The 22,090-nt window shown below is 39.4% G+C and overlaps 1 protein-coding gene across 1 annotated transcript; it reads right to left on the bottom strand.

Moving 5' to 3' along the window:
- Window positions 1–263: 263 nt before the first annotated feature.
- On the bottom strand, window positions 264–20,174 carry LOC124615448 (serine/threonine-protein kinase TBK1). The gene is made up of 2 exons (XM_047143340.1): window positions 17,977–20,174; window positions 264–947 (listed from the first exon to the last, which is right to left on the bottom strand). The coding sequence occupies exons 1-2, from the start codon at window positions 20,023–20,025 to the stop codon at window positions 768–770; spliced, it is 2,229 nt and encodes a 742-aa protein (XP_046999296.1). The 5' UTR covers window positions 20,026–20,174; the 3' UTR covers window positions 264–767.
- Between the last annotated feature and the right edge of the window lie 1,916 nt (window positions 20,175–22,090).

Below are 22,090 nucleotides of genomic sequence, written 5' to 3'. Positions count from 1 at the left end.
TCTTCTTCTGAACAAAGGAACATTATGTAATAGATACAAAAATATACAATCAAAAGAAAATAATCTAGAGCAATGACTCAGCCATCATCCACACACTGTTGGAGAGCATGACTTGGTTCCGCTCACTGTATGTTCTAGTGGCCAATTAAAGCATAAGGTAGTTTATGAGTCGATTATAATCATAAGTCCACATAAATATTTTCATTTTCTTAATTGTATAGGAACTGAAAATAAAAATGCTTCTATGAAGTGCTACACCAGTTATAAAAAATTTATTTCTTATTTACATAATAAAATAAAATTGCTATATGTCACACTTACATCCATCTAGGAACTTTAATAAAATCACTTTCTACTGTAATGTGTTTTTCACCTGATTTATGAATACTCTGAATAACTTTTCATTTCTCACAGAATATGAAACTTGTGATTGCCAGTACAAAAAACAGGAACTCCCTCACAACTCACACTAGTCTCTTGATGGAGCTCCATAACTACAATTCAAAATTAGCCAGTCACTGCCTGCTTACTGATTTAATACTGCTTCTCTATATGACTCAATTTCTTCAGACACCACAACAAACAGTTAGTTCTACAGATATATTCTCCTTCGGTAATCTTCGTGGAAGACAATACAAGGGAGGAGTTGTTGCTGCAAGCTACCTACTGAAACTTTCTCATTTCTGGTAGCTCATATGTAACTGATTACATTATAGCAATAGCATACCATACACCCACACAAATTCAGCATGAAAGACTGAAGAAAATTATGACAGCAGGATATCCCCATCTTTGCCATTGCTGACAATGAGCTGTTGGAATTGTTTAACTAAGTCAGCATTCTCAGTCAGAATTTGGGCAACTTCATCCTGAATTGCCAGTGCATCTTTGAGGCTGCTGCGCAAGACAGCATAGCGCCCTGAACTGGAACGGTGTCGTCGTTCCATCTGTGAAAAAATTACAGTTGTAAGCAACAAGGCATATTAATTGGCAAAAGTTCTTGCTTACTGAAGGACTTGTTTAAATACTAAATATAAATAATTAATTTGTTTGTCTTTATGAGATAAAATAACAGATTGACTACAATATTTAAAATCAAGTGAAAACAGATCTTGGCATAACACATTAACAAATAAACAGCAACTCAGATGGGGGAACAGAGGAAGTATTAGAAATTAAATTATTTATAGAAAGATACCAGTTACTTTGGAATAAGGCTGGGCATCTCGGACATATTCCGAGTCGTGGCCACCTTTGTGCTCAGACGACAAAGACTACCAAATCCACCGGTTAATCCCTCAACCATTAGGGGTAAAACTCAATGGGACCCAGGGCAAGTAAGGCTAGCAACCTGCTTCCCTGGTAATATAAATATGATGCTGGCAACAATCAGAGCAAAACGCCTCGGACCTTTGGAGGTGACGGAATCCCACCTCTAATTGACAAACCAGGGACTCCTAAGATACGACTCGGCAAACGAATGGTAACGAGATGGGGAGCTATTAATATCAATGGGGGCTACTCTGGGAAGAAGGTAGAGCTGGCAGAGGCTGCAAGGAAGATGGGGTTGGACATTTTAGCTGTTAGTGACATTCGGGTAAGGGTGAGAAAGAAGAGGAAGTGGGAGAATACAAGGTCTACCTGTCAGGAGTCAAAGCAGGAATAGCACAATGGGGTGTAGGGCTTTTCATCAGGAAAGAAATGGAACCCAGTGTAGTTGCAATAAGGCATGTAAACGAACGACTGATGTGGATAGATTTGACAGTGTCTAGCAAGAAAATTAGGATTGTGTCAGTATATTCGCATTGTGAAGGGGCAGATCAAGATAAGATGGATAGTTTTTATGACGCACTCAGTGATGTAGTTGTTAGAGTAAAGGACAAGGACAGTGTTCTGCTCATGGGTGATTTTAATGCCAGGATTGGAAATCGAACAGAAGGGTATGAAAAGGTTATGGGTAAATTTGGAGAGGATATGGAGGCTAACAGGAACGGGAAACAGCTCTTGGATTTCTGTGCGAGTATGGGCTTAGTAATCACAAACTCCTTTTTTAAACATAAGAACATTCACCGGTATACTTGGGAAGGCAGGGGAACCAGATCTATCATTGACTATATAATAACAGATCAGGAATTCAGGAAGGCTGTGAGGGACACACGTGTATTCAGGGGAGTCTTTGATGACACTGATCACTATTTAATCTGCAGTGAAATTGGTATTGTGAGGCCGAAAGTGCAGGAGGTCAGGTCCATGTGTAGGAGGATAAGGGTGGAGAAACTTCAGGATAAGGAAATCAGACACAAGTACATAACAGTGATCTCAGAAAGGTACCAGTTAGTTGAATGTAGTCAATTGCAGTCACTGGAAAAGGAATGGACAAGGTACAGGGACATAGTACTAGAAGTGGCCAAAGAATGTCTTGCAACAGTAGTGTGTAAAGGTAGGATGAAGCAAACAGCTTGGTGGAATGACACAGTCAAGGCAGCCTGTAAAAGGAAAAAGAAGGCATATCAAAAATGGCTACATACTAGAAATCAGGTAGATAGAGAAAGTTATGTTGAAGAAAGAAACAAAGCCAAACAGATAATTACAGCATCCAAGAAGAAATCTTGGGAAGACTTTGGAAACAGGTTGGAGACCTTGGGTCAAGCTGCTGGAAAACCATTCTGGAGTGTAATTGGCAGTCTTCGAAAGGGAGGTAAGAAGGAAATGACAAGTCAAGAAATGACAGGTCAGGAAAACTGTTGGTGAATCCTGTTGACGCCTTGGGCAGATGGAGGGAATATTTTGAAGAGTTGCTCAATGTAGGTGAAAATACGATCAGTAATGTTTCAGATTTCGATGTACAATGGGACAGGAATGATGATGGAAATAGTATCACATTTGAGGAAGTGGAGAAAATGGTCAGTAGATTGCAGTGCAATAAAGCGGCTGGAGTGGATGAAATTAAGTTGGAACTCATCAAATACAGTGGAATGTCAGGTATTAAATGGCTACACTGGATAATTGAAATGGCGTGGGAGTCGGGACAGGTTCCATCAGACTGGACGAAAGCAGTAATCACACCAATCTTTAAACATGGAAACAGAAAAGATTGTAACAACTACAGAGGTATCTCTTTGATCAGCGATGTGGGTAAAATCTTCTCAGGCATTGTTCAAAGGAAAGTGCGAGTATTAGTAGAGGACAAATTGGATGAAAATCAGTGCAGGTTTAGGCCTCTTAGAGGTTGTCAGGACTAGATCTTTAGCTTATGGCAAATAATGGAGAAGTGTTATGAGTGGAACAGGGAATTGTATCTATGCTTTATAGATATAGAAAAGGCATATGTACAGGTTCCTAGGAGGAAGTTATTGTCTGTTCTACGAGATTATGGAATAGGAGACAAACCTTTGCGAGCAACTAAAGGTCTTTACATAGATAGTCAGGCAGCAGTTAGAGTTGACGGTAAATTGAGTTCACGGTTCAGAGTAGTTTCAGGGGTAAGACAAGGCTGCAACCTGTCTCCACTGTTGTTCATATTATTTATGGATCATATGTTGAAAACAATAGACTGGCTGGGTGAGATTAAGATAGGTGAACACAAAATAAGCAGTCTCACATATGCGGATGACTTAGTTGTGATGGCAGATTCTATTGAAAGTTTGCAAAGTAATATTTCAGAGCTAGATCAGAAATGTAAGGACTATGGTATGAAGATTAGCATCTCCAAAACAAAAGTAATGTCAGTGGGAAAGATATATAAACGGATTGAGTGCCAAATAGGAGGAACAAAGTTAGAACAGGTGGACGGTTTCAAGTACTTAGGATGCATATTCTCACAGGATGGCAACATAGTGAAAGAACTGGAAGCGAGGTGTAGCAAAGCTAATGCAGTGAGCACTCAGCTACGATCTACTCTCTTCTGCAAGAAGGAAATCAGTACCAAGACTAAGTTATCTGTGCACCGTTCTATCTTTCGACCAACTTTGTTGTATGGGAGCGAAAGCTGGGTGGATTCAGGTTACCATTATCAATAAGGTTGAGGTTACGGATATGAAAGTAGCTAGGATGATTGCAGGTACCAGTAGATGGGAACAATGGCAGGAGGGTGTGCACAATGAGGAAATCAAAGAAAAACTGGGAATGAACTCTATAGATGTAGCAGTCAGGGCGAACAGGCTTAGGTGGTGGGGGTCATGTTACATGCATGGGAGACGCAAGGTTACCCAAGAGAGTCATGGGTTCAGCAGTAGAGGGTAGGAGGAGTCGGGGTAGACCAAGGAGAAGGTACCTGGATCCGGTTAAGAACGATTTTGAAGTAATAGCCTTAACATAAGAAGAGGCATCAATGTTAGCACCGAATAGGGGATCATGGAGGAATTTTATAAGGGGGACTATGCTCCAGACTGAACGCTGAAAGGCATAATCAGTCTTAAATGATGATGATGATGATAGAAGGGACAAAATGCAAACTTCTGTGAAACACAATTATAAAATTAGTTTTCCATTTGTTACTCAATCAAAATAGTATATCTTGAAAATGAATTTATATGTCTAAATAGTGTAACGAGGATGTACGATACTCATAGGAAAAACCGCATATATAAAATACAGTAAATGAGACGAGCTAGCACTTTGAAATTCCTTTTTGTCTGCTACACATTTTGTGCAACATCATATACTCCCCAAAAGTGATATCAACCATTCTTATGAAAAGTTGACACATTAACAAGTGGAGGAACCATTAAACTGTCTTGAAGTAAACCAAAATGTCAAATATCTTCTACAATGATAACAGGTTTTCTTCCTTTACAGAAGATCTTTGGACACACAGTAGTTACAGGGCAACCAGTCAGTTTCAGGTGCTGTGCACAGCATTCATATGTGACTGATCGACACTGTGAACAGTACCTGTGAGTGACAGGTTGCTCTGCAACTACTACTGATCTGAAATTGTTCTGTATCCGACAAAACAATGTGGAAAAAATGTGCTAGACTGTTATTATTGTTGTTGCTGTTGTGGTCTTCAGTCCAGAGACTTGTTTGACACAGCTCTCTGTGCTACTCCATCCTGTGCAAGCTTCTTCATTTCCGAGTAACTACTGCCACCTACATCCTTATGGATCCGCTGTGTATTCATCTCTTGGTCTCAGTCTACAATTTTCACCCTCCGCGATTCCCTCCAATACTAAACTGGTGATCCCTTGATGCCTCAGAATGTGTCCAACCAACTGATCGCATCTTCTAGTCAAGTTGTGCCACAACTTCCACTTCTCCCCCCCCCCCCCCCCCCAATTCTATTCAGTACCTCCTCATTAGTTCCATGATCTACCCATCTAATCTTCAGCATTTTTCTGTGGCACCAAATTCCAAAAGGTTCTACTCTGTTCTAGTCTAAACTGTTTATCGTCCATGTTTCACTTCCACACAAAAACTTTCAGAAAGGAATTCCTGACAATTAAATCTATACTCGATGTTAAAAAATTTCTCTTATTCAGAAACACTTTCGTTGCCATTGCCAGTCTACATTTTATATCCTCTCCACTTCGACCATCATCAGTTGTTTTGCTCCCCAAATAGCAAAACTCATCTACTACTTTAAGTGTCTCATTTCCTAATCCAATTCCCTCAGTATCACCTGTTTTAGTTTGACTACATTCCACTATCCTTGTTTTGCTTTTGTTGATGTTCATCTATTACCCTCCTTTCAAGACACTGTCCATTCCATTCAAGTGCTCTTCCAGGTTCTTTGCTGTCTCTGACAGAATTACATCACCGGCACACCTAAAAGTCTTTATTTCTTCTCCATGGATTTTAATTGCTACTCTAATTTTTTTTTTTTTTTTTTTTTTTTTTTGTTTGCTTTACTGCTTACTCAATATACAGATTGAATACAATCAGGAATAGGCTACAACCTGTCTCACTCCCTTCTCAACCACTGCTTCCCTTTCACGCCCCTTCACTCTTATAATTGCCATCTGGTTTCTCTACAAATTGTAAATAGCTTTTTCCTGTATTTTACCCCTGCCACCTTCAGAATTTCAAATAAATTATTCCAATCAACAATGTCAAAAGCTTTCTCTAAGTTTACAAATGCTATAGACATAGATTTGCCTTTCCTTAATCTATCTTTTAAGATAAGTCATACGGTCAGTACTGCCTCGTGTGTTCCAACATTTCTATAGAATCCAAACTGATCTTCCTCGAGGTTGCCGTCTACAAGTTTTTCCATTTGTCTGTAAAAAATTCGTGTTAATCTTTTGCAACCATGACTTATTAAATTGATAGTTCCATAATTTACACACCTGTCAGCAGCTGCTTTCTTTGGAATTGGAATTATTAAATTCTTCTTGAAGTCTGAGGGTATGTCGCCTTTCTCATACATCTCGCTCACCAGATGGTACAGTTTTGTCATGGCTGGCTCTACCAAGGCTATCAGTAGTTCTTTCAGTACTCTGTCAAATTCTTCACGCAGCATCATATCTCCCATTTCATCTTCATCCACGTCCTCTTCCATTTCCATAATATTGCCCTCAAGTGCCCTTGTATACACTCTCTACATACCCTTCCATCTTTCTGCTTTCCCTTCTGTGCTTAAGACTGGTTTTCTATCTCATCTCTTGATATTCATACAGGTGGTTCTCTTTTCTCCAAAGGTCTCTTTAACTTTCTTATAGGCAACGTCCATCTTATCCCTAGTGATATATGCCTCTACATCCTTACATTTGTCCTCTAGCCATCCCTGCTTATCCATTTTGCATTTTCTGCTGATCGCAGTTTTAAGATGTGTGTATTCCTTTTCACCTGCTTCATTTACTGCATTTTTATATTTTCTCCTTTCATCAATTAAATTCAATCTCACTTCTGTTACCAAGGATTTCTACTCGCCCTTGTCTTTTTACCTATTTGATCGTCTGCTGCCCTCACTATTTAATCTCCCAAAGCTACCCATTCTTCTCCTAATGTATTTCTTTCCCCCGTTTTTGTGAATCATTCCCTAATGCTCTCTCTGAAGCTCTCTACAACCATTGGTTGTTTCAGTTTATCCAGATCCCATCTCCTTAAACTTTACCTTTCTGCAGTTTCTTCAGTTTTAATCTGCATTTCCCCTGGAAATGTCTTACAACTTGAAACCTGGTTCCCAAAGCTCTGTCTTACCATTATACAATCTATCTGAAATCTTCTAGTGTCTCCAGGCCTCTTCCACATATACAGCTTTCTTTTGTGATTCTTAAACCAAGTGTTAGCTATGAGTAAGTTATGCTCTCTGCAAAATCCTAGCAGGTGGCTCCCTCTTTCATTCCTTACCCCCAGTTCATATTCACCTACTACTTTTCTTTCTCTTCCTTTTCCTACTATCAAATTCCAGTCCCCCATGACTATTTAATTTTCATCTCCCTGAACTATCTGAATAATTTCTTTTGTCACATCATCCATTTCTTCAATCTCATCATCTGCGGAGCTAGTTGGCACATAAACTTGTACTTCTATGGTAGACGTGGGATCCATGTCTACCTTCGCTACGATGATGCGTTCACTATGCTCTTCATAATAGCTAATCCATGCTACTATTTTTTTTTTATTCATTATTAAACCTACTCCTGCATTACCCCTATCTGATTTTGTATTTATAACCCTGTATTCACCTGACCAAAAGTCTTGCTCCTCCTGCCAGAACATCACTTATTCCCACTATATTTAACTTTAGCCTATCCATTTCCCTTTTTGAATTTTCTAACCTACCTGCCCAATTAAGGGACCTGATATTCTACGCTCCGATCCGTAGAATGCCAGACTGTACTAAAGGGTATTTCACACATCAAGCATTAACAACATATTCATAACAAGCATATGGAGTGGCCAGATCCAATTAAAATATTCTCTGACAAGTCAAATGTAACTGATCAACTAGGTGCGGCTGGCATCATCATCTGTAGGAGTTTCGAAGCATAACAACATTCTTACTTACTCAGAAAACATTACTGTTTACCACAGAGCACAACCATTGTGCAAACTCTCCAGTTTGTCTGCTTGGGGTGAACAAGACTTTGATCTTATCTGCCTTGTTAAGTGTCTTCAGCTGCCAAAGACTGTGGTCATGTATGTATTGCATTTGCATGAGAATGCATGTGCGTGTTGTCTGTTTTTGATGAAGGCCTCATTGAGCAAAAGCTCACTTTCCAACAGTCTCTTTGTTGTGAACAGAGTTACAACAGTAAATATTTGAAGGTATTAAAATTCACTACAGTACCATATTAAAACATCTCTCCCTTAGAAAAAGGCTTCCTAATGGCACAATTAGTCAGCTTCAAAAGTGCTGTGTCGTCCGAACAATACATAGCCAGGGCAAAAGCACCACAGCCGCAAAGATGCGAACTGGTGCCAGCGCCATAGAAACTCGCCACTTGCGCGAGTTCCACCAGCACCATGGGCAACGCTGAGGATGAAGAAATTGACTTCACCTTGGCCAATTGCCAGCAGAGTACAATCCAACAATGACTGGATGACAACGGACAAAAGCCTACTCGAGAGAAGAGCAGCTCTCGTCCACTTGGTTATATATCTTTGGCCAGGGCTGACTTACACAGGGAAAGTTGTCAGTGAACTCTTAGAAGTGAGCAGATAGGTGTTCTAAATTACATTTCCTATGTACTGTCAAGTTTACTTACTATTATTTACACTTAGCCATTGTGGGCCTTTTTTGTGTTATATTGGATGCAGTGTCGCAGACTTAAATCATTGAAAAAGTCACAAAGATACGTAAACCTTTGTAACTCATTTGTGTGACTTTGTTACTAATTTGTTGGAGTGTTGCACAACCTTCGTTCCCCTGGGGCATAGCTGTCTAATAGTGACAGGGAGAAATTGTGTTAGCAGTGTACTCCACCAGAAGCCACTTCACGAACTCACAAACTTGGACTACCATGACAACAGTGGCAACTCAGCCTCCACAGAAGATGTGACGAGGCCTTTACAAATTAGCAATGAGGGTTTACAAAATAAAAAACATGGAAATTCCAGCACAATTTTCCACATAATAAGAACTCTTGGGTCTGGCACAATTTTCCACATAATAAGATCTCTTGGGCGTGCAGCTACAAAAGCCCATCAAGAAGGTATGGAGCACAAATTTCATAAACAAATGACAAACACAGTACCCATGCAGATAACTTTTCTGCCAACAGCACACATCAAAATGAGCCTCTGAGGTGGAATACTTCCTTTTAAGCCTCCCTAAACCATATCTGACAGCCCCTTAACATCCCTCAATAATACAATGAAGAGCCAAAAGAAACAGGTACACCTGCCTAATATCATGTAGGGCCCTGCGAGCATGAAGTACTGCTGGAGAGAACTGATATTACGAATCCTGCAGAGCTGCCCATAAGTCCGAAAGAGTACGTGGGAATGGAGATCTCTTCTGAACGGCATTGCAAGGCATCCCAGATATGCTCAATAATGTTCATGTCTGCAGAGTTTGGTGGCCAGTGGAAGTGTTGAAACTCAGAAGAGTGTTCCTGGGGCCACTCTACAGCAATTCTGGATGTATGGGGTGTCGCACCATCCTGCTAAAATTTCTGAAGTCCGTAGGAATGCACAGTGGACATGAATGGATGCAGGTGATCAAACGCGATGCTGGCATATGTGTCACCTGTCAGAGTAATATCTAGACATAACAGGGGTCCTGCATCACTCCAACTACACACCATTACGGAGCCTCCACCAGCTTGAACAGTCCCGTGCTGACATGCAGGGTCCATGGATTTGTGAAATTGTCTCCATGCCCATAGACGTCCATCTACTTGATACATTTTGAAATGAGACTTGTCTGAACCACGCAACATGTTACTAGTCATCATCAGTCCAATGTTCATGTTGATGGGCCCAGGCAAGGTGTAAATCTTTATGCCGTGCAGTCATCAAGCATACTCAAGTGGGCTTTTGGCTCCAAAAGCCCATATTGATGATGTTCATTAAATGGTTTGCTCATTGACACTTTTTGGTGGCTCAGCATTGAAATCTGCAGCAATTTGCGGATGGGATGCACTTCTTTCACACTGAACATTTCTTTTCAGTCATCGTTGGTCCTGTTCCTGCAGGATCTATTTCCGGCTGCAGCGATGTCAGAGATTTGCTATTTTACTGGATTCCTGATATTCACGGTACACTCTTGAAACGGTTGTGCATGAAAATCCTCACTTCATCATTGCCTGGGAGATGCTGTGTCCCATCGCTCGTGGGCCAAGTATAACACCACGTTCAATTTCAGTTAAATCTTGATAATCTGCCATTGCAGCAGCAGTAACCGATCTCACAACTGCGCCAGACACTTGTCTTATGTAGGTATTGTCTTATATAAGAACCATATTCTGCCTGTTTACATATCTCTGCATTTGAATACGCATGCCTGAACCAGTTTCTTTGGCACTTAAGTGTATGAAGTGAATCTGTCTGAAATGGTAGTACACATCTCTGCTATATACCCCTCTATTAATGAAGTCAAAACGTGATTATCAATAACCCAAAAAACAACATCATCACTACCCCGCGTGATGACTGGGTGTTGTGTGATGTCCTTAGGTTAGTTAGGTTTAAGTAGTTCTAAGTTCTAGGGGACTGATGACCATAGATGTTAAGTCCCATAGTGCTCAGAGCCATTTGAACCATTACTATCCCGAACAGAAATAAGTCGTAAAAACCCAAAGACCAACAATTTTATGCCTCCTAAAACCCTTTGTCTTACCAAAGCTACTCATGTACTTCCACTATCATCCCCAAACCCTCTAATGATCCCCTACATTTATGTAATTCCCTGCTCACCTCTTTACAGAATGAAAACTAATCAGTTACTGCACTTTGACAAACTCTTGTTTCATGCCTGGCATATGCAACTGAGGAGTGACAACAAAAATGGTATTTCAAAGCAGCTATATCATAAAGACTGAGTCTCAACCTCTAAAACCCTGTTTTGCATCTGATGGATCCCTATGTCACCTCCACATGTAGCCACTGAAAGAATGTTGGCACAAACCTACTTCAGTCTAATATCACTGCCACATATGTGACATTTACAGTATTCCTCAATGACATCTGGCATTTGCAAAAATTTAATGATTGATTCTGCATCTCCCATCTCACCCCACATCATTCAGCTATTAAAGGTTAATTTTGGATCTGAGCTGCAAAAAATAACACAAGAAAATCACAACCAAGATAATGAACTAGTCAAAAAAGCATATACCACAGATTATATATGATATAAGAAACAAGTGAATATACCACATAAATATAAGAATACAGATGTCACACAATTATAAGACAAAACATAACATTTGATGACTGAAAGGACTTACTGCACAAACAAAAATTTCAGTCCCAAAAATAAAATTAGTTTACCTACAATACAAAATATACATAAACTGTGTATATAATTCACAGTTCACATAAACTGCAATAACAGTTTTCTCCAGTTACTAAGATAACCACAGATAGGAAAACTTCACAGTGTATACAAATGCCCAACACTTGTTGACTTGTACACTAGATTTCAGTCTGCACCTTGGTCTCATTGGAAAAAAACTATACATCTTATGTAAAACACAAGCTACACCATGTTCTCCTCAATGGAATGCCATCTCCATTTGACCCACATAGGTCTTGCAAACAACACAAGATCCAAAATAGGCATAATTTAAAAACAGCACACACAACCGATATCTACAACAGAAACTTACAAAGAAACACCCCAGGCAGCATAATTCTAACATATGATATCAAATGGCTCTGAGCACTACGGGACTTAACTTCTGAGCTCATCAGTCCCCTAGAACTTGGAACTACTTAAACCTAACTAACCTAAGGACATCACACACATCCATGCCCGAGGCAGGATTCGAACCTGCGACCGTAGCGGTTGCGCGGTACCAGACTGTAGCGCCTAGAACCACTCGGACACACTGGCCGGCTAACATGTGATATCAAACTTCGTAGAACACTAATGGGGCATGTTGTTCACTAGGTCCAACATGGCTACATCCTGGCCATTTACAAAAATGGATTTTCTCACCCTTAAAGTACAACAAAACTTGATGAGTGTAACCCAACCACATGCCTATTCAGAAATTCATCAATAGACTGGATGATGCTGTTAAGCACAAATGCTTATAATTTGTTTTTGAAACATTCCTTATCTGCCAGCAACTTTAATTCACAAGGGAGGGGGCCAAATATTTTATGGCTGCTTGCTTTGCTCCTTTCTTTGCAAGAGTAATGTTAAGTAGTGGATACTGGAGGCTATTTTTTGTTCCTAGTGTTGTACTTATGAATACTACTACTAGTTTCAAATTGTACCTCATCTGTCACAACAAACTACACAAGAGAATAAATGCATTGTAAGGCTGTTATAAGTATGCCTATTTTTTAAATTGTTTCCTACAGGAAGTTTGAAGACAGCCATGAGACACTATCCTTACTGAACATTTATGTGTAGTGGATACTTTGTGTCTATAAGTGGAACTGGGCAAGATAATTATTCCATGTGGTATCATTAAATGGAAGCATAAAAAGTAAGCTAATTTTCTAATGCTTTCTTCACTATAATCATCAATTATGTGAAGAGCAAACATTGCTGAACTCCCAACATTTTACGAGATCTATACCATGTAATTCTCAATTCATTGCTGATCAATATGCACATACTGGAATTTTGAACAGTCAGTTTTACATATATCCTTTCCCACATTCTGTATTGTTATAAACGATTTATCTTGCCTTGAAAAGGACTGAATAATTTGTTCCTTTTAAGAACTGACAGTCCATTTATTACTACTGTCGCTGCAGCTCTATTCAACTTTTATTATGATGCTTGTATTATCAGTGAAAAACATTATTTCTGCTTTATCAGAGTACTGTGGTAGGTCACTTACATGAGTCAGAAAAGGGAGTAGTCACAGAATTGAATCCTGTAACCTTGTGGAACAGCTGTGTTAGCTTCTCTTGGCTGAGAAGAAGAGTCAACATTAAATCTGCATGAGCTATCTAAAATACCCTTTGCTTCCTGCCAGTTAAATATGAAGTTGAACCACCTATTGTACCTCAAAAGCCATAAACTTCTAGTCTTTCATTCCAAAGTACACTAAAGTTTGCATACACAATGGAAATATTGTAAGCTTCAAGTTTCTCAAAAAAACTATTTGTAGATATCCTGAACATTCTAAACTACTGAGACTTTTGAGAAGCAAGAGAACAATGAAACAGCCTCTCCTATTCCTCTCTTAAAGATGGGTCTAAAATGGAATACTTAGATGTTTAGCCTGCTTAGGAAGACAGCTTGTCAGAGTGCAATAACTATATGAGAACAATATGCTTTTAATGTTTTGGTTGAAAAGTTATCAGCCCCATGAGAACTTCTGCTTTTAAAAGAGCCTCAACTTTGTTAACATGGTTAATCCACATCAACAACAGTTCTCCTACATTCTTCTTCTTTCGGTGCCCATCTGGTTCAGATGTTGGTGATCATGATTATTATTCTTTTCTTGTTGGTAGCAACACGGAATAGTTCTGCTGAAGACACAGCTAACCAGCATCTAAGGTTGTCCAACCGAGATATACGTCTTCTTCCAGGACCTCTTTAGCCATTGATTTTCAAACTCGCGCTTTCATATGAATCAGCTGCACAACAATTGGGATTCACGATATCCAGCTTTATGGCGCTATACGATAAGCTCGTTTATTTGAAAAAAGTTTATGGGGCCTGAAGATGGCAAAATGATTTGCCAAAAGTGGTTGCTTTAGAAATAAAATAAAACGTCTTAAAGTGTACGACTGTTGGTACAGTTTATTGAATTGAAAAATATAGTGGAGATGTTGAATCGCAGACAGGCACGAAAGAAAGACTGCTGAACAAGTAAGCTTTCGGCCAAAAGGCCTTCTATCCTTTTCAGAGAATAGTCATCATTCCATCTTGGGTTTTCCATTGTTTGTTTATTATAATAAAAAAAACAATGTTTGGGAGAATAAATTAACAAAGATGTTTAACCCCGACATAATCCACCTGAAGCCTCATAGAGATTTAATGGCAAAAGATGTTACAATGGAACACAGCTTCTTTTTTGAGCTTCAATACAATCTGTGTAACAACACAAAAGTTCCTCGGTGTAATCTCTTCCAAGCTGTGGAGAGGGCTCCTAACTGAATAGGTATAATTATAAAGTGTAATGAATATTCAAATGAAACATATTACTGGCAGCTTCCTTGTAATTTGGTTGGGATTTAAAACAACAAAATACAATGGCTACTAACAGGTGTTGGTTCAGTGGTATGTACAGCAAACACCACACTGATCATATTATGCAACTAATAATTTTTTTGATGCGGGGGTCCACAGATCTTACAAACAGATTAAAGGAACACTTTGTTCTGCAGAGTCTGTACTTCTGTATTATATTTTATTTTCTGCTAGTGGCCTATTTCAACCACTTGGTCATTTTCAAGATATCATGTACATATGATTGAACATGATACATTGTTATCTTACATGGGACCAAAAAACTTCAAGTGTGCATCTGCTGCAGCACAACTGTACAGTGCATGACACACCCCCTGTGGAATCAAGCATACCAGTGGTGTTGTAAAAACTGACTCACATGCATGCAGATTAGTACATTTGATTTCACAAAGTATTCTGGGCTATGTGGAATGGGTGGATAACAATGTTTGGACCTAAGTGTTTGCTCACAACGTGCTGGAAGAGATGAACTGAAAACGAACACGTGGGCTGTTTTGACTGCCAATGTATCAAGTCCCATCATATATACATGATAGCTCGAAAATAGCCACATGGCTACAACTGACCAATGGCACAATATAAAATATAGTACAAGAATATAGCCTCTTCAGAACAGTGACCTCCTTTAATCATGTATCTAGGTTTAACTTTATGAGATAAGGGATCGAGAGGAATATTATGTACTAATCACCGACTTTGACCAGTGACATAATGTTAATGGCTGCTGTGATGTCACGTTTTGATGCATATTTTGACAGTTTGGTTGTTAGTTGGCAAAGCCAAATAATATGAAAACAGAGTTGAATGTGGTGGTTGTGACACATTGATCTGCAGCTTAGTCTGAAGTATATATTAGGTTTGAAGGTGACAGTTTGATTGAGAGGTAGTAGAACTAATGAATGTGAAAGCAAAAAAATCTAATCTAGTACAGATTAGGTTAGAAGGTGAACAGTTTGGTTGCGAGTAGGTGAAGCCAAAGAATGTGACAGCAAAAACCCTGGCTGTGGTGACAGACTGGTCAGTAACTTAGCCCATTTGAAAAAATTACCATTTATATGACATTATAGTTACCATGATGTTTATGACATTTGAGCATGTTTCCTATGTCACTTGTCAAAGCCAATGACTAGTACTGAATATTCCTCTTTATCCAAGATAAGTAACATCCACCAACTGTTTCTACATTACAATAAAACTTTGACCAGTTCTTGTCTTTAACCTGAAGACTGGTTTGATGCAGCTCATCGAATTATCCTATTTTATGGAAGCCTCTTCATGACTACCACAACCCACATCCATTTGAATCTGCCTTCTGTACTGAAACCTTGGTCTCCCTCTGCAATTTTTACCTCCCACAATTCCTTTCATTAACAAATTGACAGTAACTTGATGCCCCAAAATGTGTCCTATCAAAACCAATTAATCTTCAGCATTCTTCTGTGGCACCACATTTCGAAATCTGGGCATTACAGGAGTGTCCAATTCCACCCATCTGCTTTGAGCCATGACATCATCAATATGACGGAAACGACTATTTCTAGCGTATAAAAAATGATGACAGTGACATTACTACATACACACGAATACAATAAAAAAGACACAAAAACATCGGACTCCAAAAATAAAATGAAACTAAAGGGCAAAAGTGGAAAAAGGGGGATTTAGGGTTGGGACAAGCTAAATATACAACAAACCACCATACCAAAATTTAAATTACAGCATTCTGCTACACCAACAAAGCCACAGGAATCAGTCATTTCGCTTAGCCTATACAGCTCAACCGCAGTCACTGCTACCAAAAAACCAACACCTACAATCCCAGAAACAGGGAATCGGACATTTCTCTTGACTTATATATCTGCACCGCAGCTATCGATGCCAGGAAACAAACAACTACAACTCCCAAAAGTGGAAGCAAAACCTCATCAACTCAAAAACCCAAATACCCCATATTCAACACATCAACTAACCACACACACAGACACACATATATATATATATATATATATATATATATATATATATATATATATATATATATATATATATATCATTATGTTCTGAGATAGGTGATGATATGACGTAACATTCACAGAAGCTGCTGCATACAGACATCATATCATCATTCATCACCTATCTCAGAACATAATGATGCACTCATGAACTTCACAGTCATATTCATACTTAACAAAAAAGCAATTTAAAAATTAGACTTCTTTCTGCACAACAAACACCAAACTAATCAAATCTAACAAAAACGCCAAACAAATAAATAACAATCAAACCTTCATAACTCACTGAAAACACTTACCCAACTCATGTTACCACACCAACTACCTAAACTCAAAAACACATTCGCAGGATGACAATGAAATGTCAAATGAACCACCAACACCACACATTAAACTCAGAATGTCCACATCCACCACCAGAACAAACAAAACCAACTCAAAAACTCTGTCCTGTAGTGATGTCACACACCACAACACCATTATGTCACAGGTCAGCAACACCTGATTTACTCTGACTACATTCCATCCCTAGTCTCTTTTCAACACAATATCTGTTGTATTCAGCAGATCTTCCAAGTCCTTTGCCATCTCTGATAAATTACAGAGTCACTGGCAAACCTCAAACACTCTTTTCAAATTCCTCCTTGGTTTCCTTCACAGTTTGGTCAATGTATGGACCGAATAACATTGGGAATAAGCTACAATCCTACCACACTCTCTTCTTGACTATGGCTTCCCTTTCATTTTCTTTGACTTTAATTACTGTAGTCTCATTTCTGTACAAGCTGTTGATAACCTTTTGGTCTCTGTATTTTATCCCTGCTACCTTCAGAATTTCAAAGAGTGTATTCCGGTCAGCATCATGCAAAACATAACATAATCCTGAACCATCTACAGTAAGAGTTATGTAGTAGCTCCCTACTGCATTTTTACTATCTATGTACAATACGTGTTGATAATGTGCATAAAAATACCCACCGGATATTTGTCTTATCTAATACCAGTACAGATTTTCTGAATTTACCTCTAATGTTTTATTTTTAAGAATTTGTTACACAGAGTTTGAATGTAGACATTAGACTATGTACTACAGATCAATCTGTTATCAAAATGTTTCATTTCACATTTGTTTGCTTTGCCAACTCACGATGGAGATGTCACCTTAGATAAGTGTACTTTTCGTTCCAATCGATCCATAATGAGGAGATCCTCTGGAATGAGGAACATGTCAGAAAACAAGAATACACAATAAATATTTACAAAATAAGAACAAGCACACTAATGTACCTTCCACAGAGGCCAAATGAATTACATTTAAAAGTATATACACCTTGTCACCAAATATTAACCTACAACTCAGGCAATACTATAGATCAATCTATCATCACAAACAGAATAACAGGAGGGGGAAGGGGTTGTGCAAGTTGTCATTATCACATTCTAGCCAAACACAACAAATCAATAATACGGAAACCACAGGATGCCGCCTGTCAGCACAAAATTATTAGCCTATGAGACAACTACAAACTGGAAACGATTTTGTTTTATTACAGAAGTGCAGACATGTGTAAATCTAATGCAACACATTCATAAAAATATACACATTTATGGCCATAGGCCTACGCAATGATCCAGAAAACAATCAATAGTAAATTCAAAATACTGAAAATAAAAACAGAAAGCACAGTGCACTACCTGATAAGGTGTGTCCTTCCCTTGCTCAATAATCTCTTGCAATCGAGAGTGGAATGAAGTATCCTCATCATGAAGCCGCGTAGCAAATGTATCCAGCCGACTGCTATAACAAGCAACATCTTTGGCAAGAATTTCTGCTTGCAGAAATACTGTCTGTGCCATCTTGTACCAATCAGCAAGACAATCTGCTATGTGGGCATGCACAGGAGACACTTCCTTTTCCAATAGGTACCTCAGACGTTTTGCAGCCTCAGCTACTTTTACTCTCTCTAGGGCATGGAACTGCTCCTCATTATAAGTAAGATTGCGTGCTGCTCTGTCTCGAAGGAGATGCTGCCATGAATCTCGTAAACGGGATACAAGTGTTGCTGCCCTAGCTGGGGCTCCAGGAGAGGGTGGGGCACCAGCTGCAGTAGTCCACTCACGCCGCAGGGCACCATCAGCCACACACCGCCGGCGAAGCTGTGTTGCCGCTGGTGCCAGCCCTGACTGCAGCTCTCGGGTCACTGCTGATGCTTCCAGCTGCCAGTCTGTCACAGCATCATCCATTGACTTCCCCATCATCTGAAGCAGTACCTTCACAGAATGCTGTGCACGGTCTGCTGTAGAGACAGTGTTTAAAATGTGTCGAGTTACTTCTTGTGCCCTTTCCACCTGTGAACAAACATTGTCAAGTGATTGGCAAACCACAGCCGAGAACTGTTCTGCACACATGTGAGTCAGTTTACAAGAGCGATGAAGCCTTTCTATGCGCCTTTTGTATGCATGCCCAACACTACAAGCACTTTTAGCCAGGCTGGCATCGTTTTCTACAGACACTAAATTTGGAAAAGTTGGAAACTTTGGTAATTCAACATCATAATAAGCTGTAACATTGTTGTTCTCCCTGCTGAACAGCATTATAGGATCATCATCTCTTGTATTTGGATAACCTCTTCCTAAAGTAGAGGTTTCAATATAAGTAAGTAAATGCTTCTCTTGGAAGATGATAATCTGGCTTGCAGGTGAAACTTCAGTCTGCTCCATTATTAAACTCTGAAATTGGTCATATGTATCTTCTGGGTGGAGATAAATTCTAACAGAATGTGTCCGGTTCACATGAAACAAGTGAATTAACTTCCTTGATAATATACCTGTGACTTCAGAAAAGAAACGATCAAAACTCCATATACGTTGTGCATCCACTTCCAAAAGACCTGCCAGGAGGGGGGTTATAATTTTCTTCAAACCTCTACTTAGCTGACAACTGTCTGGCAGCTCTCTGCCCCATTCAATAGGCCCACTTTCTGATGTCTGGCATCCAGAAATAACTCCAGATGCCTTCTTAGTTGTTATGTAATACATTGTCTCTTTGTTTTTCCTGCCACCAAACGGACGGAACGGTAAGTTTCCTGTAGCGACGTGGTACAAAGTGACACCTATAGACCAGAGGTCCACTGTCGCACCAAAAGTCTTTCCAACTGGTTTTCGCAAAACAGCCCTTTCGTACATATCAGGATGCAAATACTCTTCTGTTCCATACAAGGACATGAACTGTTGGTCTTCCTCCAGTTCTCGTGCAGCGCCAAAGTCGGTCAGTTTATATACAGTCCTCCCATCATCTGTGATGAACTTCATTATGTTTCCTGGCTTCAGGTCCCTATGAATGAGATTATTGTCACGAAGATGTTTCATTCCAGCTGTAAGATGTTCCAGTACAAGTAAAAACTCTTCTTCTTGTAATCCGTACGTATTTTCCGGATCATCAAGTATGTTAAAGAGACTGCCACCTGTACACAATTCCATAACAATCACTTTTCCCCTCCCCTCCTGATCTTCTTCTATTGCCAGGAGTTTAACGATGTTTTCATGTTTTACTTTCTTTAGCACTTCGAATTCCCTAACCTGCACATCAGGTGGTCTCATCTGACTCAGCTGATTGAATGTCTTCACTGCAACAGGCTCCCCATTATTTTTATGTACGCCTTGATACACAGCTCCAGTTGCGCCTTTCCCCAACACATTTGTTGTGCACCAGACATAATTCGTTGAGCCTCGTAGAAAAGACATCTTGTTTTAAAATTCGAGGCAATATTTACACGATAAACACTTCAACACACAAGGATTCTTCTTCTTCTTCACTTCCACTTCCTCGTTCCTACACCCACAATACAACACAAACCACAAAGTCATATGTCACAAACAGCAATCTCGCACATATCGATAAGAGACTGTCGAGAGTTATTATAGATCGATGAAATCACAAGATAGATAATGAAAAAAACGTAGCTGATAGCATATCTGATTTAACGCAGATCACTTCTCATAATGATAGCTGAGGCTCGTGGCTACGAGCATCAACTCCTATGAAATTCGACGCAGAAGGGGGATGATGAATACGGGTTTATTATTTATCTTTTCTATAATTACAATTTATAAGAAAACAACTCCTTTTGCTGCGTGCGAACACAGTAGTGATATAAAAAAATTATAATAACTCTACCGAATTGTGGAGTGTGACTACGAATAACTAATGTAGCGGTCTTGTGAAAACATGACTCATATATACTTCTAGATCCACATGCATTCTTTGCAAACCGCTGCGCTCTGAACTTAATATAAATGTCTTCGCGGCCCTTACGGGATCGGTTTGTAGAGGGCTGCCGTTTACCGGTATTCCTAGATTCCTCACTTAATACTAACTCTTGAAATGCTGTAAGTAGGCTTTCGTTAGTTAAATTCGGTCAGACTTTAAAATCTTTCATTATTTTCAGTTACAATTATCTCTTCATAAAAACAGCTGCTTTTACCCACATGAGAATGTTAGTTGCGGCAGTACTGATGGCATATCACCGAAACCAGTGCGATTATCACTAACAGTAAGCAGCTCCAGAAATCGCGATGAATTTGCGTTAATTGGGACATCTGACATCATTGAAGATTGATGTGATCCAAAACATTATTAGGAAAGTATCCATTCCTCTGTCAATAGCGTAGTTTGCGCCTTCTTCCCTCCACAAAGAGTGTCACACAGAACACTTCAAAGGAGAAGGGGAAAGGATAATTCCCCTGTAGAATAGAACTGAGGTAAGGAGCACATGAATACGTACAAAATTAAAAAATAAGGCCTTTGGAATCACAGGCACCCTTTCTTAAGCAAAGAAAAGAAACGAATTTTAGGAACTAGCAATAAATAAACCAGCAGGAATTTTCTCAGAACTCTGCATGTGGAGGACATTAAACAGACAAGTAGGCAATATTTGTCTGACTTCAGCAGTGACACTGATGGTCAAGGATGGAGAATGGATATAGACATTAACATCACTGTAATACCATGGAACAGAGGGCTACCTGGGGACCAAGTAACAGGTCCCGTAACTGTCGAAACTTGGCACGTATATCTACATCTTCACCCATACTCTGGAGACCACTGTGAAGGGCAGGGCAGAGGGTACTTCCCATTATACCTGTTCCATCAACGTATGGAGCACGAGGAGATGATTGTTAAAATCCCTTAGTGCGCGCCATCATCAGACTAATCTTATTGGAGTTGTAGTATATTCTTAGATTCATCATTTAAATCTGGTTCTTGAAACTTTGCAGGTAGGGGTTCACTTTCTTCTGTATCTCCGTGACGCTCTCTCATGGGTCAGTCAGATCTATAGCCATTTGTGCTGCCCTTCTTTGTATACGCTCATTAACCCCTGTTAATCCAATTCGGTATGGATCCTACACACTTCAGCAATATTCTAGGATGAGTCACACAGGCGTTTCGTAAGCAATCACTTTCGTACATTGATTACAGTTTCCTAGTATTCTACGAATGAACCAAAGTCTGGCACCTACTTTACCTAAGACTGAGCCTATATGACTGTGTCGTTCCATATCCCTACAAGTTATTCTACCCAGGTATTTGTATGAGTTGGCTGATTCCAACTGTGACCCATTGATATTGTGGTCTTAGGATACGATGTTATTTTCACACTGTGAAGTGTACAATTTTACATTTCCTAAAATTTAAAGCAGGTTGACAATCTGTGCACCACTTCAACATCCTATCGAGATCCGACTGCATATTTGTGCAGCTTTTTTCAGACATTACTTAATTGCAGATAAAACTGCAACATCTGCGAAA

This window comes from Schistocerca americana, chromosome 5 (genome assembly GCF_021461395.2).
Source record: "Schistocerca americana isolate TAMUIC-IGC-003095 chromosome 5, iqSchAmer2.1, whole genome shotgun sequence".
NCBI lineage: Eukaryota > Metazoa > Arthropoda > Insecta > Orthoptera > Acrididae > Schistocerca > Schistocerca americana.
The sequence above is the reverse complement of the archived record's forward strand: the minus strand, read 5'-3'. Positions and strand labels throughout refer to the sequence as shown.